This window comes from Tasmannia lanceolata, unplaced genomic scaffold (assembly GCF_043159265.1).
Source record: "Tasmannia lanceolata isolate RefF3 unplaced genomic scaffold, GAP_Taslan_0.1 ptg000012l, whole genome shotgun sequence".
NCBI lineage: Eukaryota > Viridiplantae > Streptophyta > Magnoliopsida > Canellales > Winteraceae > Tasmannia > Tasmannia lanceolata.
In genome coordinates this window covers 23,813,021-23,839,103 of record NW_027518689.1, presented here as the reverse complement: position 1 = coordinate 23,839,103, position 26,083 = coordinate 23,813,021, and the positions used below count along the sequence as shown (strand labels likewise).

General features: G+C 38.0%; 1 protein-coding gene and 1 long non-coding RNA gene across 2 annotated transcripts in view; one reads left to right on the top strand and one right to left on the bottom strand.

Moving 5' to 3' along the window:
* LOC143888649 (perakine reductase-like) overlaps nucleotides 1-25,808 on the bottom strand; it is a 34,209-nt gene extending 8,401 nt beyond the window's left edge. The window contains exons 1-3 of the mRNA XM_077393085.1: nucleotides 25,560-25,808; nucleotides 15,377-15,577; nucleotides 15,073-15,245 (exon numbers count right to left, since the gene is read on the bottom strand). Coding sequence (XP_077249200.1) covers nucleotides 15,073-15,245; nucleotides 15,377-15,577; nucleotides 25,560-25,808 — 623 coding nt within the window. The remainder of the gene's footprint in view (nucleotides 1-15,072; nucleotides 15,246-15,376; nucleotides 15,578-25,559) is intronic.
* On the top strand, nucleotides 5,985-10,277 carry LOC143887740 (uncharacterized). Its single transcript, XR_013254357.1, has 2 exons — nucleotides 5,985-6,555; nucleotides 9,585-10,277. It is a non-coding gene; the product is annotated as an uncharacterized LOC143887740 (long non-coding RNA).
* Nucleotides 25,809-26,083: the final 275 nt, after the last annotated feature.

The following is a 26,083-nucleotide window of genomic DNA, read 5'->3' as shown; positions in this document are numbered from 1 at the left end:
CTACATTTTGAATGTGCTGATGAGTAGGTTCAATAAGTACAGAGTTGAACCACTATTTAGATAATTTCAACCACTATTTACATAATTTCAAACAATAAGTACAGAGTTCAACCACTATTTTAACCAATTTCAACCATTAAAACAGAGTTCAACCACTATCTTTACCAATTTCAACCACTACTCACAGATTTGAACCACTATTTTCACCAATTTCCGCCACAAACTGATTCCAACTACTATTTCAACCAAAATTTTATAGATTTCAAGCCCGTTTTAAACAAGTACAGAGTTCGACCACTATTTAGATAATTTCAACCATTATTTACATAATTTCAAAAAATAAGTACAGAGTTTCAACTACTATTTCTTTATTGAGTTTTTATATAATGAAAGGCCTCAGAGTCCATTATTTTTCAAAAAGTACCGTACGGCCACGCCATAGGATGATCCAAACCGTCCATAAGATGGGACACAACCTAAATAGGTTGTGCCCCAAAAATCATTTCCATAGGTTGATCCTAACCTTCCGATCTATGATCAACCCTCTAATGTGCGGTCCCTCTATAGATCAGATGGTTATGATCAACCTATGGAAATGATTTTTGGGGCACAACCTATTTAGGTTGTGTCCCATCTTATGGATGGTTTGGATCATCCTATGGTGTGGCCGTACGGTACTTTTTGAAAAATAATGGACTTTAAGGCTTTTTATTATATGAAAACTCCTTTATTAAAAAAAACTATGAAAGGAGAGAGAAACGTCACTTTCAAACGAGAGAAAAATGAGAGAGAAACGTCACTTTCAAAAGCAAAAGTAAAAGTAAAAAAATTATTTCTTTATTCAATAGGGGGAAGGGCAAAAGGGTCCAAAAATAGCTGTGAACAGTGAAAGCACTTCACTTTGGTAATTTTCAACTCTCCACTGCTTTAGCGTCAATAGTCCAAAAATGAGCTTTTTTAGGTCATTTTTGCCGTAAAAAAAATTGAATAGGTTTCCTTCAATTTATTGTTTTTGAACGTAAAGTAAGTTGGAAATCTAAGTGATATTTTTCCTTCCCAAACTTTTCTCGAAAATTCTTGATATCCAAATAGGGCCTTAGGTAGAGTAATTAAAAAGTGAATACAAAAACAACATCATATTGTAATAAAAAAAGCAAGACCACGAGAACATTAATGTCTTAATAGTTATGTGAAGCTCATGGGCGTATCTGCTCTAGTTTGAGGCTCCAGCTGACATTTGGTGATGCGTATATAATAGTTTTGTGAAGCTCATTTGGAGCTCATACAGAGATAGATTATATGTTCTAGTTTGAGGCTCTAGTTGACTACCAAAAAATTGCAAGTCCACTTTCTTGAATCAAATAATTACACCATTATATACAAAAATATGAATTGTCACAAAATTAATCACAATCCATATCAAGGTGTATAAATCATGTAACTAGTTCAGTGATGGAGTGTAACATCCATTTGTTCCTGAAAGACAAACAATCATCAAGCTTTAAGAAACATAAAAGGAGGAAGATGGAATTGCAAATGGCTGATGTTCATGATCCAAACTGGATCCATGTGGGAAAGTAGAGAGGAGTTGGGACTGTTCATGATATAAGTTTTGACACAAATGGGGTCAGCAACAAAGAAACTTTTATTTTAGTTTAAGAGTTTTAAAAAGGTTATCTCTTTAAGTTCCATGAAAGTCAGTTAAGTGATACAGAATAGAGTCTGCTCCACTCCCACGATACTAATCACGGCACTGTACGCAGGATTTTTTAAGGAGCTTTTAAATGGGGAGATTTCATTTTCAAAAGTGGTAAGTTTTTTAGTTTAGAGTTTTAGAAATTTTTATGTTATTTTCTTTTCTCTATATGTATAATTCAATATATTTTTTGGGCAACTTTTACATCTTTTGGAATAAGAATGAAGAAGTTATTTTTTGCTGCCTAATTTTTCTACTCAACAGATTTTAGTGGAGAGAAGAACTCCAAGATTGCAATAATTACTGCAGCTATTTTTATAGGAATTTTGTTTTTGAATGGCAGCAATTTTTATAGGATTTTTGGGGGCTTGATCTACTGTTGTAATCAACCCAGATTAAATCTATTTCTGCCATAGAATTTCTTTCTTTTGACATATGATCCATTGAAATATTAGTTGATGTGATTTTTATGTATTACTTTATCTTTTTATTTGACTCTAGATTTGAGGTATATTATTGACAATTTTAATAAAAAGCTACCCATCAACTCTTTGTTCATATTTATTTTGGAAGTTGCATCATAACTTGGTAATCAGAGGAAATTTACACAACTAAGCATTGTTCTCTCTCAAATTCTGCGCAACTAAGTCACACCACATAATCTATTTCGTCAATAAACGAGAATACTTGAGATATGCTCGGCGTAGAAGATGAAGTATCCTATTACGATTTGAGTGAAGAATCCTATGAGATATGTGAATCTTTTCTAATAACACAAACTAATCGAAGAGAAGATTTGTTTAATACCATAGTTAGCGGAATTAGTGGTGATAAAATTGTCCATGAGGGAATACCATCCAAAGAAATTGTGTCAAGAAAATTAATGTATGATTAATCGGAGCTGGAGTGGATCGATCAAGAGATATATAGTCGATCAACGAGAGGTTAGTCAATTGGATGAGATAAGTATTGAAAGTTTCATTCGTTGTTATCATGGAGGAGTTTATCTATATCATCCATGGTGATACACCACAAGAATAGTCTATTTCTTCGAATATTATTTGAAAAAGCAATTAAATCCTGAGAATCATAGATCATTATCACGACATTTATGTTGGCAAGCAATTATCTTTGGTAGAGGATGATTTGAACTCAAAGATAAGTTCTTTTCAAGACGGGGTAGCGATAGAGTAGAACAGCAATCACCAAGTTTTATGAGAGAAAAAGGACGAATGAATCTCACATGGTTTCTGTTCAAAATCATGACCAGATCAATCCATAAGCAAAAGCAGGGAGGAGTTGAGACTATTTCTGAAACATGCTTTGAAGATGGGGCTCATCCTTATTAGAAAAGTAACTTTTTATTGTATTTATAGGATTTTAAATGAGTATTTTATAAGCTATTAAATCATAGGGGTTTAACAGGTATTTTATAAGTTTCAAAACATAGCCTACTTTAGTGAATTAGAATAAATTAGAACACACTCCACTCTTGCGACACTATTCACATCACTATTCATTATACTATTCTCTTCACTATTCGTAGGTTTTTGTAGGGAGATTAAGTGAGGATATTTTGTCAAAAGTAGAGTTTTATATTAGGGTTTTAGAGCTTTCTAGGTAGGTTCTTTTCTTTATATGTATGTAATTGAGTTTATTTATTAGGATAGTTTTTGCATCTTTTGAAATAAGAAAGATAAAGTCAGAGTTTTGATACCTATTTTTCCCTGTTCTAAAATTTTCTTTAGAGAATTTTCCAAGATTGAGAAGTATTTTACAACAATTTCCATAGGATTTTCAAGGGGTTTTTTCTACAGTTATAATCAACCTAGATCAAATCTATTTTTTGCAGAAGATTTTCATACTTCTGATTTGTTATCCATTGAAAAATAGTTGTTGTGATTTTTCCACAGTAATTTATATTTTATTGGATTTTATATTTGAGGTATATTGAGGACAATTGTAATCAAGAGCTACTCATTGACTATTAATTCATACTTTCATTGTAAGTTGCATCATAAATTGGAATAATAGCAACAAGAATTGAATATTAGTTTCTTCCAAAAGTTAGATTTCTTTCCCTATTGGCTTTTCATTATTTAGTTCCTACTTTAAATAAAATACTTTCTTGCTATGCTTTTGTCAGTTATGACGTATGCTCAAACTTGTATATTCTGCAAGATTCTTGTGAGAATTAACTTGTTCTATATATAATTACTTTGGGCAAAGATTTCCATCACTTTTTGCTAGTAGCTATTAATCAAAACATTGTCTTAGGTTAGACGTAACTCAAGCAAGGAGATCATTCCCATTTTCTTTCTAGTAGCTATTAATCAAAACATTGTCTCAGGTTAGAGGTAACTCAAGCAAGGAGACCATTCCCATTTTTTTTTCACCTAACAAAGGAAAAAGCATAAAAACATGAAGGAAAGCTTTTTTGCATTGTAACTGAACCAGGAAAATTTATTGGCGAGAATTGCAATGATTTCTGCAGAAAGTTTCGCAGGATTTTTCGGGGATTTGATCTACGGTTGGAATCGACCTAGATTAAATCTATTTCTGCTACAAATCTTCATCCTTTTGACTTGTTATCCAATGAAATGTTTTTTTTTTTTTTGAAAGTTGTTATCCAATGAAATGGTAGTTGATATAAATTTATTGTATTAATTTATCTTTTATTTGACTCCAGATTTGAGGTATATTATTGAAAATTTTAATAAAGAACTACGCATCAACTCTTTGTTCAAATTTATCTTGGAAGTTGCATCATAATTTGGTAATTGGAGCAAAATAAATAAATATTTGAGACTAATTTCTACCATGGCTTAGTTTACTTTCCTCTAGGTCTTGCATTAAATTAGTATTAGCCAAGATGTCTCCTAAAAATCCTTCTGGTTCTGAATCGTGTGAAGTTTTAACTTTTAAGTAGAAAAAAGAAGATGGAAAAATTAAGGAGAAGCGTCGATAATGAGCAGAAAGAGATGATCAAAAGGCTATGGAGCAGTTTACACAACTTAACATTGTTCTCTCTCATATTCTGCGCAACCAAGCCACAACACATAATCTATGTCTGCAATAAATGGAAGCATTTTATTATTCAAAATATATAAAAAAAAATGGAAGCATTTGATTGTGTACTCCGTGTAGAAGATGAAGAATTGTCCTATGAGGATTTGAGTAAAGAATCCTATGGATATTTATGTTGAAAAGCAATTATATTTGAAAGAGGATGATTGAACTGGAGGTTGAGTTAAACCAGCAATCACCAAGTTTTATGAAAGAAAAAAGATGGAAGTCACATCTCTGGTATTCAAAATCCAGATCAGATTGATCCATAAGCAGAAGTAGAGAGGAGTTGGGACTATTTGTCAAGTTTGACGTAGAGGGGCTCCTCCTTATTACCAAAGTAACTTTTTTATCGTAGTTATAAGATTTTAAATGAGTATTTTAAGCTTTTAAGTCATAGGGGTATAATAGATTAGATATTATTTAAGTTCCACTTAGTTTACAAAAGTGAATTATAATAAAGGAGGGCACACTCTACTCTCATGACACTATTCACATCACTGTTCATTATACTATTCAAGTCACTATTCATAAGTTTATGTAGAGAGTTTTAAGTGAGGATATTTTTGCCAAAAGTAGAGTTTTTATATTAGGGTTAGAGCTATCTAGCAAGTTATTTACTTTTTATTTATATGTATGTAACTAAGTTTATTTATTGGAATAGTGTTTTCATCTTTTGAAATAAGAAAGATGAAGTCACAATTTTGATGACTATTTTTTCCTGTTCGTGAGATTTCTAGGAAAGAAATCTCCAAGATTGCGGAGGTTTTATAACAATTTCCATAGGGTTTTCATGGGATTTGGTCTGCAGCTATAATCATCCTAGATCAAATCTATTTTTGAAGCGGATTTTCACCCTTTTGATTTGTTATCCATTGGAAAATTAGTTGTGATTTTTCTACACTGATTTACCTTTTATTTGACATCAGATTGGAGGTATATTGATGACAATTGTAATCAGGAGCTACCCATTGACTATTAATTCATATTTCTATTGTAAGTTGCAACAGAACTTTGGTACCTACTACAATATAGACAGAGAAAAAAGAGAATTATTTTTTTTAACTCTCGATTTTTCTCCTCCGTTCTCTCTCATATGCTTTTACTGCCCTGCCCCTTTTTATTAGGTTTTAAATGAACTTATGCTAACGATTTTTATCAAGAAGGAAATGCCCGACTTTTTTCTGAATTTCAGTTTTTTTCCAATGTGTTAAAAGAAATCTGAAAATTCCTGTTGTGCCCCCAGCCGTCCCACGTCTCCAATCTCTCTTTCCCACGTGTCCTCTCGTTACTCCCACGCGTACACGAATAGCGACACTTCTCTCTCTTTCTCCCACGCATCTCTCTATGCAACCATCAGCAAAAAAAACCCTCTCTCTGCCATGAAATCAGACGAAGAAGCTGCCCTGAAGACGTTCTCCTTTTTGTAGCTTAACGAAAAGGATCTTGGCCAGTTATTTTCAGATGAAAGAGGGTTTTGGGGGTTCTTCTTAAAGACAACATCTCCTCACCTTTGTATCACCAAAAAGTATAGAAGAAAAAGAGGACTTGGAGCGGGAATTCTGTTCCCAAGTTACCTGTTTTTTTTTCCTTCCAACTGCCATACTCAAGACTTCATTCATGGTGTCTTCTTTTTTTTTCCCCCTGTTTTTTTCCTACGACTGGGGCATACGAATGTCTAAGTTTTGTTTTGGTCATATTGAACAGGTGTAAGGCATAATTTATTAGATAAAAGAAATTACACAATTCTTTCCATGACCGTCTTCCATAATTTCAACACCGATGACAACAAGGTATCTTCTCTATCTATCTGGGATTATTCCTTGATAATTCTTCCGGGTTAGTTGTTGTGATGTGCATTTGTTTTCTTCCGAGTTTTTTTGTTTTTCAATTTCAAACCTACAGCTGGTGATGTACAGTGGCGCTATCTTAGTATATTACTTTTGGATTATTTAATTACAATTATCTCATCCATTTAGGTGATGTACAGTGGTGCTATCTTAAAAAAACATAATAATGTATAGTGCTGCTTCTCTCCCTGTAGAAAGTTGGGAATTAAACGACTTTTGAATGAATAAAAAACAATATCATATCAATGCTATATCAATGCTATAGTATAAAGTTGGAATCGCTATTTCCATTACCTCACAAATACTTTGGATTATAATATTTTTGCAAACTAGATATCAGGTTACAGGTTCGATCCCAGCTTGCCTACCAAAAAATAAACAAAAATAGGTGTTTGATCTTCTCTGATGTAGTCTACTCTTATATTCCCTTACTATATGTATTATATTATTATATTCCCTCATTATATGGATTATATTTTTCTACTTCCTTGGGTTTTGCAGTTTGTCCACAACTGGGGATTACGGAACTGGATTTTTCCTATGGCAAATAACCATCTTTCTTCTTTTATATTCATACAGATTATGTTTTCTTCATACTATAGCCTTTTCATTTTGATCTTGTCTTCCCAATGATATTGACAGGATTTTGCAAATTTCTTTTATTCTGTAACAATTTGTGTATATGATTATTTTTGGGAATTTGAAAGTAAATAACTTTGAATTTGTATGGTTCAAGATGCAGATTTTCTAAGGTGTCAGTTGCAATGCCAGCAAGAGTTGTGTATTTTCCAATTATCTTGCAATTTTTTATGAATTAAAAGTTCATTGTCAAGTTTGGATAGATGGAAGGCCTCGGCTGATTCCATTGTTCTTATCTTTCTTTTTTTTGTTAGATGAATTTTGGTTTGCTTTTGAATTAATGGCTCCTAGATATTGTTCTTCTATTTGAGAGTTGAGCGTATTTCCCATTTGTTTGATTCTCCGTGCATCTGTGAGAGCTTCAGCTGTATCTTTTCAACCCATAGTTTTTAGCTTTCTTATTTTCTTCTGGTTTTTAGGTGAGAATTAGTCATGGATGCTTTACTTCCACATTCCATACTTCGAAAACATGGTCATTTGGCTTCCCAAATAATGCTTTTCTTTTCTGTTGGGATTCTACTAGCCTTTTCCAAGTCAGCAAATCAGTGAAAAAGTTCTTCTGTTTTCTTTTCTCTGAAATAATTGCTGCCACTTTCCCAAATAGTGGCTCTCTAATACCTTGGTTTGCATAGTTTGCTGTTTTTTGTCTGAATTGGCAAAATTTGATTTGTGTTCACATTATTTTGAAAGACCGTGACATAACCTGTGTATTGATTTTGTCCGTTGCCTTTTACTGTCAAGGTATGACATGTTAGGTGTGATTAAAGGAGGATGTGGGTTATTTCCCTCATTGAGAAGTGGTTGCTATTTTACCACATCTTGGTTGACATCTTAGTTGCTATATTTTTTACACACTTTGGACAATTGTAACAAAAATTATGTTAAATCACATTTCTATGGTTTAATTTTGATCTTGATGCTTGGTTTTGAGGTTGGTTTTTTATTAGCGAGGTTTTGTTAATTCAAAGTGGGTCAATATTGGTGCTTCCATTTCAAAAATTATTTTCCCTTATTTTAATGCATTAATTATATTTTTGCCTTACATTTTTGCATTAAAAAACTGTTTAATGCATTAATTATTTTACTTAATTATTTTAATGCATTAATTACTTTTCTGATTAGATATGAGTTCCCCAACTAAATACTTGTTTGTTATACTCTGTGGATGTTAGCAATATACAGTTCTGTCAGAATATTATATATGAATCAAAATATTTATTTACATGGAGAAGTGACAGAATGGGACTCTATTGGGAGAGATGGTCGACCAAATATGAAAGGCTACATTGTGGAAAGACTCCAATTAGTTTCAATGCATAAATCATTTGATGTCTACCCTCATTACTGGATTAGTGGAAATATGACTGTCATTTCTTATCCCAATGGCTTGGAGTGGCTGCAGTTTTGATAAACCCTATTTTTTTTTTTTTGAATGGTAATTTTTTATGAATGTTTTCTTTTTTTCTACATCAAGTTTCTGTGGTTTGATTGTGTTGCGTTTGCGATTTATTTGGCTACTCTCTGTGTTCTTTTTTACTTCTACATTTTCGGGTTTCATTTTGTTCTATTCCATCCTGTTTGGTCATGAAATACCCAATTAACATTGCACGGATTACAGCTGGGTGTACATGGTCTGCACTAACTTTCTTGAGCTGAGGGTGGAGACTTGGCCTCTATAGGATTTTACCATTTGAAGAGAGTGAAATCACAACCTTTGATGGCCATGAGTGTGAACACATTTGCGGGAGGTTTGCCTCTCATCTGTAGATTTCTATTGCTCTACTAAACTCTTTTCAATAGAAAGGAGCCTTGAGCTATTAACAGTGATGAATCTTTGTGTTATATGGTCTGTTTGTCATGATGTATGAGGGTGTTTCCATCACTTTTGTCTTGAAAGTTTGTGCTACGCTATTGTTTGCTTTGTAAACTCATTTCTAAGGGTTACCTCTTTTCTCAAATGGACTTAGGTCCATGTTCTAGAATTTGAACTTTGAACCTCTCTATCCTCTGTATGTATAAAGCCCTCTTAACCAAGGGAATGATTTCCGAGACTGATTTTGGAAGGACGAGTGAATTTTTATTTGATGCTAAAGACTTTTTTGTTTTTCTTTTCCCGTAATTGCCTCATGATAATGCAAAGAATGCATCGCAAAGAAAAAGAAGTACCCCTATGTAAAAGGGGTAGATCCCATCTTACAGGTATAGCCTATATGCATGGTATCCATTGTTCGAAGTTTGTGCTATTAAAAAATTTCCCTCCTTTTCTGTCTATTGCTCTTTTCATTTTTGGCATATTGTTTGCAATCTGATGATGATGTCCTCTTGCATTGCAGCGAAGTCAGAAGAACTCAAGTGGGAAATGAACTTCAAATGGCATCAACAGACTCATCTTCAAAACTAAAGACCTATACTTCATTCAGTTGCAGTCAAAATTCCATGCCAAAATTTTCCAACGCTTCAATTGGTCCTAGGCATCAAGATATTATTATTGCTAAGCTTTGGCCAGGTCAGGTAGGATATTTAATTCGACGACAGAAACTGAAGTTCCACCAGAGTGATGGGTTTCGGTGGCCTATAAGGCGTTGAATTTGAAAGCTTCAGTCATTCAGATGCAAGATTTGCAAATGAACTCCAAATGATGTCCTCTCAATGCCATATGTGAAGAGTACAGGCAACACAAGTTCAAGTGTGTTGCTTCTTTTGACTTTCCCAAAGCTGGTGGAAACACTATTGGTATTAAATGTGGACATCATCTATTTACCAAACTGTCAGTTGACTCCAATTTAGGATTTTGGCAGTTCTCCACATCCGCGGGTCTATCCCATGTCTATTCCGAATTTTTTTTCCTAAATGTTCTTTTATGGATATTGATAGCCGTTGTACCTCTATCAGGGTCAGGTTCTGGTTCTTCCGTTCTTCCAAATCTGATCGAGCAATGTGGAGCATTAGAAGGATCTGAATATTTTGAAATTAAAATGCCAGCTGGATAATTTATTATTTTATTTCAAGATTTTTTACCCCACGTACATTCAAATTGCAATATTTGAGATATATCTGCTCCTTTAGGAGGGAATTGTAACTTCTTGAAAGTAATTTTTGTACCCCATCCCTCATTCAACTTCAAATGTGAGTTATTTTCATTAAAAAAAACCATCTCATTTGTCATGAAGCATCCTACTTCATGTATTTTTAGTGGTCCTCTGATTTTTAATCGAAATGACGTTTCCTGCTTGGTTATTTGTGGTTTAGATAACAATAAAGGCTTAAATATGGATTTAGATGGATTGTTGTTTAAGGTCGCTTAGATTAGAGTTTTATATCTCTACATTGATTAGTAGTTGTTGATTTGAAACCTAGGGTTTCTTATGAAATACACCATCTTCTTTTCTTTTCTAAGATTTTAGACGATTGATGCGCTCACAACTGGTTTTCTATTCCGATTGCTATAAAAAACACTTCAATTATCATGTCATTACTCATGTTCACTTACACAAACTTACCATGCACAAACTTTCCCTTTTCTTTGACACCCCGTGCATCGCACGGGGTTTCTTACTAGTAATAGAAACAAGAAATAATACTGCATATTATTTTCTACCAAAAGTTAGATTTCATTCCTTATTGGTTATGCATTATTTAGGTCCTACTTAGAATAAAATACTTTCCTGTTATGTTTAGTCAGTTTTGAGTCAAAGTATGCTCAAACTTGATTGTTCTACAAGAGTCTTTTGAGCATTAACTTGTTCCATATAGAATTAGTTTGTGCAAGGATTTCCATCACTTTCTGCTGTTAGCTATTAATCAAAGCACTGTCTCCGGATAGAAGTAACTCAAGCAAGGAGATCTTTCCCATTTTTTACCTAACAAATGAAGAAATAGAAAACATGGAGGAATTTTTTTTGCACGGTAACTCAAGGAGAATTTATAGTGATACCCTTCATAACCATGAATTTGCAGTTATACCTCCCATAAAAATGGAGACAAAGACCATTAAACCATGTCAGGGACCAGAACATATGTAACAGTGTAGATCTTACTTTCACATTCTAGAGATAACTTGTCATGCTCCACCCCACAAAGATCAGAGCTATCAAACACTCTTACTGTTAGAAATTTGTACAACAATCACATGTAATAGAAGTTCTATCAGTGTTGATAATCTGAACAAAGCTAGCTACTTTAATAAGAAAACTTTACACTTCTTTTTAACACACAAAAGAATGCAGCCATGGGGTGAACCTCAAATTTTGCAAATAAGTGAAACAACAAAGATAACTAACCGCCGAGTCTCATGAGCAAACAAAAAAAGGAGATAAAGAGAGAGACCCTAAAAAGACACCACGAAAGGAAGAGAGGCACCTCCACCTAACCAAAAGAGAACCTTCACACTTACTGTTAGATCCCACATCGGAAAGGAAGAGATAATTCCTGGGCTATATGTGTGAACCCTCCATCTCCCTGTGTAGATGCTTTTTTCTGCATTTCCAAGGGGTGGGCCACATGGAGTGGATTGGGCACGGTTAGTGCTGCTGGAAAACAAAACAGGGGAGGGTAGAAGACCCAGAACCAGACAATATTTATACACCAAAACAAAAGCTCTCTCTCTCTCTCTCTCTTTCTCCTTTCCTGATCTCTCTCCTTCTCCCCCTATCTCCTTTTCTTTCATTTTTCTGATCTCTCCCTGATCTCTCTCTTTCTGTTTTTTCTGTTCCCCCCTCTTTCTATCTCTTTGGTCTCTTTCTCTTAGATCTATCTCTTCTACTTTCTGATCTCTCCCTTTCTCTCCCTTGATGGGCAAGGGAGGTGTTGGTGGCCGGATGATGCCCGGGTTTGGGCAGATCTCGCAGGGGATGCAGCAATGGTAGCAGGAGGTGCGGAATGGCCGGATCTGGGTCCGAGTGGGCCGGATTTAATGGGGAAAAGATCGGAACTGCGTAGGGTGGACGGAGAAAGTGGGCGGGAGAGTCGTCGAAAGCAGTGGTCGTGGCAGGAGTATGAAAAAGGGTGGCCGGATTCGGGGAAAAAATGAGGAGATTGGATGTGGAGGTGTTGGTGGTGGCGGTGGCGGTGGAGAAAAAGTTTGATTAAGGATGCGGACGGCGGTATTGAGACGGCCAGTTATTCCAAACCCTCCTCCCCCTCGTGAAACGCGGAAAGCACGTGGGATGTCGGAAATGGTGGGGCGATTGACCGGCAAAGAGCTTTGGGAAGCCGTGGGTCGCCGGATCTGGGGGCCGTGTTGAGTGGCGGAGGTGACAGGTAGCCGGAGATAGCGTTGAGGTTGCCGTCTGGAGATTAGGGGTAAAAGATGGGTTTGATCGAGGTGCAAGGTTGGGGCTAGAAGGGTCGGGGTGCTAGGTTAGGATAGGTGTTTTGGGTTGCAGGTAGTTAACTGGAGTGGTGGAAGGCGGTGGCCGGAGAGGTAGTGGTTGAGGGAGGAGGTACGACTAGGGTTAGGTGGAAGGTAGGGTAGGGTCAGGATTTAGGGTTTGGTGGAAGTGAAGAGGAAGAATGCTAGGGTGACAAAATGGTGGTCTCTAGGGTTAGGTGGAAGGAAGGGTAGGGTTGGGGATTTAGAATTATGGCGGAGGTGAAGAGGAAGAAGTTATGATGAATAATTGTGGTCTCTAGGGTTAGACTAGGGTTTTTGGATTGGTGGTTTAATAGATACCCCCCGGGACATGGGTGGTGCAAGGTGGAGGCCGCCGAAGATCGGATTCGATGGGTTGTCTATCGTGCACGGTTAGGGGCGTACAATAGCTTCAGGGCTTTGAGCGGGATTTTTGAAAATCGAATTCACCAGCTAGAAAGCGGTGGAGAAGTTTGTGTGACGTGGCAGGTCACACATATGACTTGATGGGGCCCACAAATATGACACTTGTTGTTGGATTCGAATTAATTAAGACCATTGGGCAGTGTAAAGGAAGGGGGAATGGTGAAGGTACTCTCGGCTTGTTTAGTAGATGAAGAATTTGAAACTAGGGGTGCGTATTCGGTTAAAACCGAACTGAAAAAACTGAGAAGTTGAAACCCAAAATTGGAACCGAAACCGAAAACCGAATTCACTGATCTTTGGTATTTTTTGATTAAAAAAATGAAAAGGGGTGGGAAAGTGGAAAAAAATAAATACCCCAAATTCAAAAAGTCTAACCCGTATCCCAGATTGAGGAGGAGAAAAAAGAAATTTTTCATTTTAATGTTGAAGATGCTAAGTTCATGCAAGTATATTTCAAAGGAACCAAAAATTGAAAGATTTAAGAAAATGGGTTTGAAGAAATCAGATACTCCAGTGTACAAAATGCATAATCTAAGAAAATGGGATAAAAAAATTCATTAACTCGGGCATTGGAAACTTCCCTGAAATAGAAATCATGCCATGAGATTGTTGAAAGTGTTTGTGGAAAGACCTCATCAAGCGTTGAACAATGGTCCAATTTTCATCCAAACAAAAGACTTTCAAGAATAGAAGTGGGGAAAAACCCAAATTCAAAAACGAAAAAGATCCGAACTTAATTCCAGTTCTATTGTATTTCGAAGCAGCAGCTTGAGTTAGGGTTAGGGGAATAAAAAACAATTGCAGAGAGATGTGAGAGAGACCAATGTGTAGGGTTTTCTCTTGATGGGATGTCAGGTGCAGAGAGGGAGACGTGGTTGGGTGGGAATCTTCCCAATGACGTGTATATAAAAGAATTGGATAGGAATTTTACATTTTAAAGTAGAAAAAGTCGGTCAAATTAAACACGTCAGATGATAGAAATTCGAGACTTTCTCTTGAGGGAAAAGCTATCGAAAGGGCTAAACTACCCCTACGTATGGGATGGATAGATATATGGCGAGGTCATTAAAACGGTAAAAAACAATAACGTGGGGACATGTTAAATTCAGAGAGTTTGTAAACCCGAAACCGATACAGAAAACCGAAATTTAAACCTTTTAAATGAAAATTCGGTTTTCGGTTAAACCAATTTTTTTGCCTTCGGGAACCGAAAACCGAAATTTGGATTTTTAAAAACCGAAACCGAACCGACCCAATCTGGAACCGAACCGAATTGACCGACTGATTTCGGTTCTGTCGGTTAATTCGGTTTTAACCAATTAATGCTTACCCCTATTTGAAAGGGAAGTGAAATAGTTATTCGGCATGGTGGCAGCATATGGAAGTGGGGACCTACCTGTAGCGGTTGACCCAGAAGATATTTCCTTTTGGTTTTTACTGGCCTAGGAGTATGCTCCTGGCCACCCTTAATTGATTCTATGTAATGCAAGTAGGGACCCCTGGTCCCCAATGTAATCTTCATAGTATCAATGAAATTGTCAATTTTCAAAAAAATATTTACACGGGGGGTTAGGGTGTGACAAAATGGTATCAAAGCCGTACTTCTCGCAGTACGGTGTGCCAGCGAGGACGCTGGGCCCTAAGGGGTGTGAATTGTATGATCCCACATTAGAAAGGGAGAGAAAGCTCCAGACCTATATATGTAAACTCTCCTTCTCCCCTGTGTAGACGTGTTAGTGCATGGGGAGCAGGTCGGGCATGGTTAGTGCTCCTAGAAAACAAATCCAGGGAGGATAGAGGACCTAGAACCGGACAATATTTACATAGTGGGGTCAGCATCTCAAAGGGGCAGGCCCTGGGGAGCGGGTCAGCCACGCTTAGTGCTGCTTAAGAACAAAACCAGGGAGGGTAGAAGACCCAGAACCGGATAATATTTACACAATAGGGTCGGGGCGTGACACTTATTTACAGTTTGCACTACTAAAATCAGCAGTCAATAGGTGTATTTAATGAATGCAAGAAAGGAGAGAGAGATATGAACAAACCTGCAAAGGGGGACTATCTCGTCTTCAATATCACGGGTCCACAAAGACCATTCCATTTGTAGAGCAGTTATAGGATGGATAGCATGCGCACGCCTTATAGTGTCCGGACTAGCTTCCGATAATCCAATATACTTTATCTTTCCCTCTTCCACCAACTTCTTGAGCTCCCCCATCTACCTCACCAGAAAATCATTTCAATCCTAATCAGTTACTAATGATTGACTAACGTTAGACACAGATGACTAGCAATAAAGAAGCATAATCCAACCAAATCAACAACTCTATGGGAATTTCTAGCACCTACAGTGTCTTCTATAGGCACCGATCTATCCACGCGGTGCTGATAGTACAGATCAATGTACTCCACATCAAGACGTTTAAGACTATCTTCACAACATTTTCGTACATATTCTGGGTCACCCTTTATCACTAGTTCTCCTTCTAAAAAGGAGACGCCAAACTTGGTGGCTAATTGGACTTCCCTTCGAGGAAGCTGGGTCAATGCCTGCAAATGTTAAACAAATTTCAAGACATTATAAAATCCAGAATCTAAAATCAATATCTCATAGTCGTAGGTAAAACATATCCCAAGGAAATTCAATCTTGAGTTACATGAACTTGCTTAGTACAGCTTAGAAGAGAACCAGTAACAAAAAATTCAACACGTATATGAAATAAATAATGATTGCTATAATGTGATTCTCTCTCTCATGCTTGTTCTACTGGTCACTGATATCATAGTCACAAATATTTGCCTCAAGAACTTCTCGGCTGTGTTGCTCGGATTCGGATTCGTGTGTCGGGATCCGACATGGATTCAGGGTGTCGGATTCATCAAACCCCAAAAAGTAGGATTCGAGGATTTGATAATTTTTAAATAAAATAAAATTTTAAAAATTATATATATATATATATATATATATATATATATATATATATATATATAGAGAGAGAGAGAGAGAGAGAAGGGTTTCTGCGCTCGAGCACAAAAACAGGAGGGTGGGGCCATTGGGGGGGTGATCCTAACCATTCATTTGGAAGGCCCCATCATGGATGGGGAGCCTACCAAAAATCAGCTCCATTGGATCACCAATGGGGGTCCATTTGTGGAGCCAAAAATGGACAGATACTGTTTGTCCACAAATCTGTCCATTTTTTGCCCCACAAAAAGGACACCCTAAGGTGATCCAATGGAGCTGATTTTTGGTGGACACCCTACCCATGAAAGGGCCCATCAAATGGATGCTTTCCTCTCTCTCTCTCTCTCTCTCTCTCTCTATATATATATATATATATATATATATATATAATATAAGAGAACGGTTTCTACACACAAGTGTAGATAAGTTATCTACACACTAGCTTAAAATACAGTGGAGGGCATACTGTTTGGGCGATCCAAACCATTCATTTGATTGGCCCTCACATAGATAGGGTGTCCACAAAAAATCAGTTCCATGGGATCATCCCAACCCTACGATTTATGGAGACTTCACAAATCTGTCCATTTTTTGCCTCCACGGTTCAAAGGGTTAGGATGATCCTATGAAGGTGATTTTTTGGGCACACCTTATCTATGTAAGGGCCCATCAAATGAATGCTTTGGGTCACCCAAACAATGTGGGCCCCCACTGTATTTAAGGTGGTGTGTAGATAACTTATCTACACTAATGTCTAGGAACCGTTTTCTTATATATATATATATATATATATATATATATATATATATATATATATATATATATGAGGAAAGTGTTTCTAGTCCGGCCGACTAGAGATCATTCTCTAGTCCACCACCCAAAAACACATGGGTCCCACATATTTGGCGGTGATCTAAAGCATTCATTTGATAGGCCTCATCATAGATAGGATGTCCACAAAAATTCAGCTTCATAGGATCTTCTTAACCCTTCGATTTGTGGAGTTAAAAAATGGACAGATTTGTGGCGGTTTATAGCCGTCCATTTTAAGCTCCACAAATCATAGGGTTGGGATGATCCTATGAAGCTAATTTCTTGTGGACACCGTCTCTATGTCAGGGCCCATCAAATGAATGCTTTGCATCACCCAAATATGTGGGACCCATGTGTTTTTGGGTGGCGGACTAGAGAATGATCTCTAGTCGGCCGGACTAGAAACACTTTTCTCATATATATATATATATATATATATATATATATATATATATATATATATATATATATATATATATATATCTTGTTTTGATAGTGACTACATGGTTTTAGATGATCCAACCCTAACTTTAAAACTCACTCAATTGGTACCCATAGCCCACTTCATGTCAAGGGGGAGTCGGTACCATCACCCCTAATTAAGATACTTAAAACTTTGGCCATATGCCATCATCTAAACCTTCGGTAAGTCATATGTGTAATTCATGCATTGGATCATGGTTTATACTTGCAATGTCACACACACATATATATATATATATATATATATATATATATATATATATATATGTATATATATGTGTATGTGTGTAACTATGTCCTCCTTACAAAAACAAAAAAAATAAATTCTCGGAACTCCGAGAATATGGGTAGAGGGCACCTGGAAAGGTTCTCGGAACTCCGAGATTTCGTCTAGGTGGTCCTCGGAGCTCCGAGAATCGGGCCAGTAGAAAATTTAAAAAAAAATCGTGTGTTCTCGGAACTCCGAGCTTTTCTCGGAGCTCCGAGAATCGGGCCAGGAACGTTAAAACCCTGGACCCGGTTCTGTTTTTCTCATTTTTTTTTCTCTCTTCTTTCCCTCTTCCTTCCATTTCTCTTCAAACCCTACCTCCATTTTCGTTATTTTTCTTCATTTTCTCCCTACATCTTCCCCCAAAACCCTCTTCTCCCTTCCAAATCCTTCTCTCCTTCCTAAAAACCCTAGTTTTTTCATTTCAAACCCTAGGATTTCCCTTTTTCATTTTTTCTTTCTTCCTTTCAAAACTTCTTCTATTTTCCTCCATTTTAGGGCTCTGTCTCTTCCTTATTTTTCTCTCCACCCACATTTTTCGCTCACCATGCCTCCTAAAATCAAAAATCTCAACATTGGAGGCTCCTCCCAAGCTGCAGACCCTGAATACGTTCCTGAAGACATTCTCGAGGAAGAAGGGCCTTCACGGAAGAAGGCGAAGGCTGTGGCGGTTGAGGTTGTGTCCAACTCCTTTTTCACTGGGGATAAGGCCAAGAAACTCTGGGCCGACGTCGGCACTAGGGGTATCCTCAGCGGCAGGTACATTGATCCCCCTGTCCTTCAAATTTTTGATTTAAAGGCAAAATTTGATGCCCTTCATTGGACACCCATCCTTCACATCAACGAACCCGTTTACCCTCGATTGGTGCGTCTCTTCTATGCCAATCTCACCATTTCCCCTTCCTTTTTCAAAATCGAATCTAAGATCAAGAAAACTATCATCAAACTCAACTATCACACTTTTGCCACACTTCTTGGGATTAGCCATGAAGGCCTCTCACACTATTTTTGGCCGGAAGATGGGACACATTCACTTGATGATCTTGATCATGACACTGTCTATGGTCGGATAACACGGCGCTACCACGCCAATATGCCCGTCCAATCTGCCGATCTCATTCCGGTTGCGCGCATGCTTCATAACTTCATGTACCACATCTTCACACCTCGTGCTGGGATGCGTGAAGCCCTAAGACCCTTAGAGGCATATATTATCTACAGCATCCTCGAGGGCCGCCAGCTTTGTCTGCCTTATATCATGTTTCGCTACATGTTTCAGACCCCTGGCCGCTACCGCTCTTCCTTGCCATATGGCATGATTCTCACCCGTGTCTTCCACCACTTTGGCATCATCTTGGATGGTGAGATGACCATGACTCCGACTGCCCCGTTTGATGTTCCGACCTTTAACCGCATGGCTCTCAATCAAGCAGCGATTGACATTGATTCTGACGATGGAGGCGGCTACGAAGCCGAGGACCAGGCTGCACCGGCACCCCAGCCGTCACAGGATACGTCTCAGTTCTGCACTCGCAAGGATTTGGCTCACATGCAAGAGGCGATTGAGTAGGGGTGTAAACGAGCCAAGCCGAGCCGAGCTTGGCCAGGCTCGGCTCGGCTCGGGCTCGGCTCGGCCAGGCTCGCGAGCCTTAACGAGCTTTTGTTATATTAAGTTCACACCCCTCATCTTCCCTGGACAACCCTATCTAGTGTAATTCGACTACTCTTTTTACACTACGGGGGGTGGTCCAAGTAACAAATGGGGTTCCAAAAAAGAGTGATGATCCAAAAAGCTTGGAATTTGCGAAAGTGACAGTATTCACGTCGGAATGGGGGTTTCTTAGATCTGTGGCCAGATTGAAAGTTGAGAACAGGTACTACAATATTGGGGTAGCCGGAGAGGTTGGAATGGATTTTAAACTCGCGGCGACTTCTGTTGCAATCCATGGTGAACACTATCCTTTCGATCTTGACCATGGATGGAATAAAGGAAATAGCGACAGCCAAGACTCCGGAAAAAAACATGGTGAAAAATCTTTTGGGGGCGTCGGAGAAGACAACCTTTCAACCGTCAAATCAACAGATGGATAACGGCAACAAATCAGACGGTGCTCATTGGTCGGCAGAAAGAAAAACGAAAGGATAGGATCTGATGGTTAGTGATGAAAGATGCAACGAAGGCTTAATCGAGGCCATTGATTCAAAATTGAGAAAAAGGCAGGATCTAAGTGTGGCTTCAAAATCAAGCAACGTGGCGGTAGTCAAGAATATGGTGGATAACAACTGGCTCAAAAAGCAGAACACGTAAGTCGTACCCGCATAGGGATCACTTATACGAAAGAATAGGGGACGTGTGTCACAACAAGGATGAAAGAACAGGGAAGGCAGAGCACTAACTGGAGAGGCTTCTAGACATCCTAACGTGGCACACAATCAGAATATGGAGCGTAATATCAAGAAATGTCTGCCGTACATGCAAGTTGACAGAGGCCTGCAAGACAGTGGTAGCAGGAGTGGTGGTCTTTACACGAGATAAGAACGAGCAGTTGGACCTAAACATGCAAAGCAACAGATGGCCTCCATGCGTTACAGGCAACGACACGCAACAAAACATTGGTTGTTTACCACCGATCATTAACGAGCCGAGCCGAGCCTGGCCTATCTTGGGCTCGGTTCGTTAAGCTTAACAAGCCTGGACAACCGGCTCGGCTCGGCTCGTTAAGGATTCGAGCCGAGCTTTTTCCGAGCCGAGCTCGAGCGAGCATCCGAGCCCGAGCCAAAATTGACACCCTTACTATTGAGCGATCCATGGCCTCACAGTTTGCGCGGCTGTCTACCCATGTCGACTCTGAGATTTCGACTCGCTTCCAGACCATGACTACCCATGTTGATGAACAGTGGGCCGCCTATTATCGCTACCTCTCCGGTGACCAGTGGGGCCAGGCGCCGGACAGTTCTTCACATCATCCACCGCCTCCTCCGGAGTAGTAGATGGCTCTCGTTCTCTGATGATGGATCCCATTTTGCTCTGATTTAGGCTTATCTATCTGTTTCTATTATCTGTTGGTTGTATGGATCCTATTAGCTAGATGCTTCTCTAGTTAGTTGGATCTTTTTGGGATGTATTCGGTTTATCTACTTCTGTCACTGTTATGATGCGTCATGAATGCTATGTCCCTTGACTGGTTATATGCACTTTTATGTATGCCATTTCACATCATTTATATATATTTATCTCTTTGGTTTACTGTGCGGTGTGCTTCTCTGTTCTTTTTTTTGCTTGCATACCTTGTCTTATGCCTGCTTTCTCTATTGCATTGCACTTCACTTGTCTCATTGGCTCTCACCTACACCCTTTCCTTTTGTTCCACCTTTTTGGTGATGACAAAATGGGGAGAATATTTGAGCTCCCAAGTCATAATAACATGCATATATTAAGGGGGAGCAAAGCTCTATGCTTATAATTTTACAATCAAAATTCAATCATTAAAAGTAATGCCTTAAATGTTCAATTAAATCAAACTCTTAGGGGGAGCCCAAATTGTTTTATTCATCCCTAAAGGGGGAGCTCCTACCCTGAAACAAATTATGTTTGTCATCATAAAAAAGGGGGAGATTGTTAGCCCAAGGGTTCAACAAGTACTCCTATTGAAATGTTTTGATGATTAACAAACTCAATTTGTTATAAAATAAATGTTTTATACACTAATGATTTCCATTGGTAAAGTTATAATGTTCACAGCATAGCATCCTCAAGAGTAAATGATAAACGGTAAATCATTCAAGCTCAAAGTGATATCAAAGGCATGAAGAAGGCATCACCATCTCAAAGGTATTCAAAGACAAGGTTGAACTCTAGCCTAACAAGAATGGTAATCAACTTAAAAGTTCAAGCTTGGCTCAAGCATCAGTGGAGCTGAGTGAAGACATGTCAAAGCCTCTACAAGGTGCCAACAAGATTGAAGACCAAGTAAATTTAGAATGTAAAAGGTCCTTCATGTATAATCTAGGTCTATGGCACAAAAGAGAGTTAAAATCAAACTAATTAGAACTTAATGGGTTTGTGAATGATCATAGTGGTGTCCCAAAATTGTTGGACCCTCATGACATTCCATTTTACTTGATAAATTAAAGTTCCAAAAGCCCAAACAAAAACAGCAAAAATATAAGAAAAAATCTGCTGTTCGTAGGCTTCTCGGAGTTCCGAGCTATAGGACTCGGAGCTCCGAGCCCGGAGTCCGAGAAGACCGTTGGGGAGCTTAAAAATTGTGTATTTTCCTCCCCTCTATTTATATGAACCTTGGGACTCTTGGAGAGTTTACAAAGATTTTAAGAGCTCTAAAAGGCATTCATTCTCCTTCTCCTTCTCCTCAAAATCTTCACTCTCAATCTCTCTCTTGTGCCATTTACTTTAGATTATTCTTGAGAGACTTTAGGACCTTCATTTGTTCATCTTGTTCTTGTGAGAGTGAGTGAGCTTTACTTGTAAACTAGCCTATCTAGAGGCAAGCAAGCTAAAACCTTTCATCTTCTTTGTATTTGGCACGAAGGGCGCCGTAGAAGACCCTTGGAGCTTGAAGCTCAATTTGTACAAGGCGAAAGGAATGCCGTATTTAAGTTCCTTGGAGAAGATAGTGGAATCCTCAAGGAGAGTAACTTGAGAAGAGTGGAGTAGGTCTTGAGCTAAGACCGAACCACTATAAAAATTATTGTGTCAAAGCTTCTTTGTCTCTTCACCTCTTCTCTTGTGGTAAGCTTTTTTCTATTGCTTTAAATACTATCTTTGATTTCCTATTCAATCTAAAACTAGTGCAATCTAAGTTTTCAAAATCCTTAAAATTTGAAAAGAAACTCAATTCACCCCCTCTTGGGTTGCTAAGTGGAATTTCAAGAGCCTACCTTTAGGAAGGTTACCTTAATTTGGTAAAGAGTTTATCCATAGGAGGCATGCCTTGCCTCATCTATAGAACCCTTTCTAAGTTGTACCCCAACTTGTACTCCCTACTAATTGGAGACCAACTTAGTCTGTTAGTAATCTAGCACTCTTGTTTATGTCCTCTATGTCTAGAAGACTTGCTCAGTCTCATTAGTACCCTTATGGGGTTGTTAGTCATACCTTAATTTATTTGTACCCCCTGTTAGAGTGATAGAGAATCTTTTACTCATTTGCTCTTCCTTTAGAGTGCCTTTGACGAACTTGTAGCCCTTCTTTAGAATTACTTGTTTAGGATTTTATCCTTAGAAACTAGCCTAGTTCTGTTAGAGTTTGATTTGTTTGGGATCTTAAATCATTTCATTATCTTTGACACTAGCTTACCCAGTTTAGGGGTTTCCCCTGTTAGCCCTAGAGTTTGGCCCTAGGATGTTTCTTTGTGTATTCCCTTTGGGTCTTGGACTAAAAGGGTGAAAACTTTTTTAAAATCCAAAAAACATTAGAAATTTAAAACAACAAAAATATTGAAATCATTTAAAATTCCAAAATATTTGAATATTTTAAATCCAAAAACATTTGAAAACTTTAAAAAACTCAAAAGCATTTAAAATTTAAAACTTCAAAAACATTGAAACATTTAAAATGCTTTAAAGATTTTTAGGAGTAGTTAGGAGAGTTTGTTTCCGAACTACGTTGGCTTGATCATCTTTCATGAGATACGTAGGCAGCTTGGGATTTTATCCCAAGTCCAGTCAAAACTTTCAAAATAAACATTTCAAACTTTGTAAATAAACCATCTAACCCTTTTAAAAATATAAAAAATCTTTCATACAACTGTTTTCGAAAAGATCTTCCTCTAGAGTTAGAAGTTTGTCATAGATAGGGAGTATTAGAGTTAGGAGTCTGTACTTGGCATGTTGTGTGCTTTGCTTGTGTTTGTTTTTTTAGAGTTTTGTGTTTGTGTTAAAGTTAGAAGTGTGTCATAACTAGGAGTTTAACGCCTCTGTCCGGTCAGTTAGCGATCTACATCACCGACTGATGACTAGAGTAGGATGCGTTAGTCTGCCCATTGTTTTCCTTAGGATGTACAGCCTAGTTACACATAGGATATAGGAACCACTTGCATTACTTGGGGTTAAAAAACTTGCATTTAGTTAGGTCATATAGGATATCTTAAAATCTACAATTCACTTGAATCTAAATATCGCTCAAGAAGCTTTAATAACTAGCCTGGTCTTTTAGGTCGAGTCTAGTTTAGTGGTCTAGATGTCTTAGGCATCATAGTTTAGAATATGAGCGAAGAACTACGTTGCCTTGATTCTTGTGGAGACGGGGATACGTAGGCGGCTTTGGATGAATACTAGACCATCCAAAGAATCGGGTGAAAACATTTAGAGTCTTAGGGTTTGTTGTGTCATATTGTGTGTAGTATCGAGTCGTGTTGTATGTTTTATTATGTTTTTTTCTTACTTTCCTGTGTAGACCTTATACCTTTAGCTATAGCATGCATGTGTTTGTCCACCAGAACTTAGACACCCATTAGGCATGTCACTCATAACCTAGTAATGCTTAGGTGACACTTATCTTTTATTATTTTGTGTGCGCTTGTTATTTCTATTCCCGGGTCATGCATGTTTAGGTAGACGTTTTTCTCAGGGATATTTGTTCTCATTTCACCTGATTTTTGTCCAAAATTTATCAAAGTTAATTAAAAAATGGCATAAGAGACCAAGTGCTTGCACTCGGGCGGATTGAGATGCTCTTCGGACCTTCCTCATCCGTAATCAGGCATGAGCCCATATATATTTCTGGTTATCCATTTCACAGAGGATTTGTTTTCGGGTTCCAGGGTTGACTTCCCTGGATGGCGACTCTGAGTTAGTTTAGGTATGTCTTGGTTTCGAGCCTTGGCTCCGGATCAAGATGTATCTCATTTTTATCGCCACTCGTGCTATGCTATGACGGTGACACCTATTTTGAGAGTTCCTTGATAGAGCTCTCCTCCATGTGGAGATCCCAAAGGACCGACGAGGGACTCGTTCTTTCCCCGCCATCTCTTCGGATCGGGGTCCACACCATGTTTTGATAATTGCACGAATTCAGTTTCTCTCGCTGCCATGTTTTGATAGTTGCACAAACACAATTTGTCTTTAACCATTTAAACAACGCAAAGGCTTGTGTTCTAAAAAAGCTGTCATAAGTGAAGGAAAAGACACTATGATTTAGTGTTGATATCAAAACATAGTAATGCTAATATCAGTACCCTTTTCTACCTTGGCACACCCGCTCCTAGTGGAAAAGTAGTCATAATTTTTTTTTTGAAAATTGACAAGTATATATATATAAATATTGATGAATCATACAAGATAAACATGAAGAAGGGACCAGGAGTCGCCCATGATAACATCGTATGGCGGCTAAGGAGAGAGCTCCAAAGCCCAAAAGATAATTAAAAACTATCCAAAAAAGAACTATTTTCCTTTACATTCTCCATCATACCAAAAAAAAAACCAAAAAGACCACTTCCAACCAAACTCTTGCGATCTTCGTCAAAGATCTTGAATCAGCACCCATAGAGATTCCAACAAACATTGCGATCCTCCTCAAGGATCTTGAATAGAACACCTTCAACTGAACTTCCAAACAACTTGTGCGATCTTCCTCAAAGATCTTGAAGACAAACCTTCCCAATCAGAGTCTCCAAGAGCTTGAAAACAACTCATCCGAAGATTGATAATCTCCCTCCACTTTGTGCAATCTTCCTCGAAGATTTTAAAGAAAACCTGCTTCAGGGTTAAAACAGAAACTCTTAACATATCCAATCGAAAACCCTGTGTTAGGGACTTACAAAAAGATTATGATCAATCCTGTCCCCAAAAAACTGTACAAATCTAACCCATAAACGTAATAAAAGTTGTCCCAAAAAAAACCACCCATAAACTCCACAAAGAACTAACACCTTTACTTCTCGAGAGCTTTAAGCTCTCTATTGCATTTCCTTAGGATTTTTCCTTTTTTTCTCCTGCATCCCGCTTCTCAATCTCAAGGAACAATTTTTTGTCCCTTCAACATTCTCTGTGTAACCTATTCCCAGATGGTCTCCCGTTTTCGTCATTTCATCAAACTCACCAGAGTAGTCCTTCTCTTCTTTTGCCGTAACTTCCTTCTCTTCTTCTCCTAAATCCTCCTCTTCTGTTTCCGACACCACCTTCCCTTCCCCCTCTAAAACACCATTCTCTTCTGTTGAAAAATGTTCAGCCCTATCAATACAGGATTTAATTTTCCCACTGAGTTCTGCTTCCAACGAGTCTCTTGACATTTTAGACTCCTCACATCCTTATCTGGGCCATTAAATTAGTGGTCCGGACAACTCAACTCAACTAAGCCTTTGTCCCAAACTATTTGGGATAGGCTAAAGAATCTTTTTAAAATTTTCATGAAGAAGGTGAAAGGATTTACCCAGCTCAAATTAACTAAGTCTAATCCTGTCACTAGTTGGGTTCCTCTACATGGATCATTTTCTTCCATTCTTTCATGCTCTCTGTTATGTTCCTAGCCATCAAGTCTTTCCTCACTGTTTCCACCCTTGCCTTT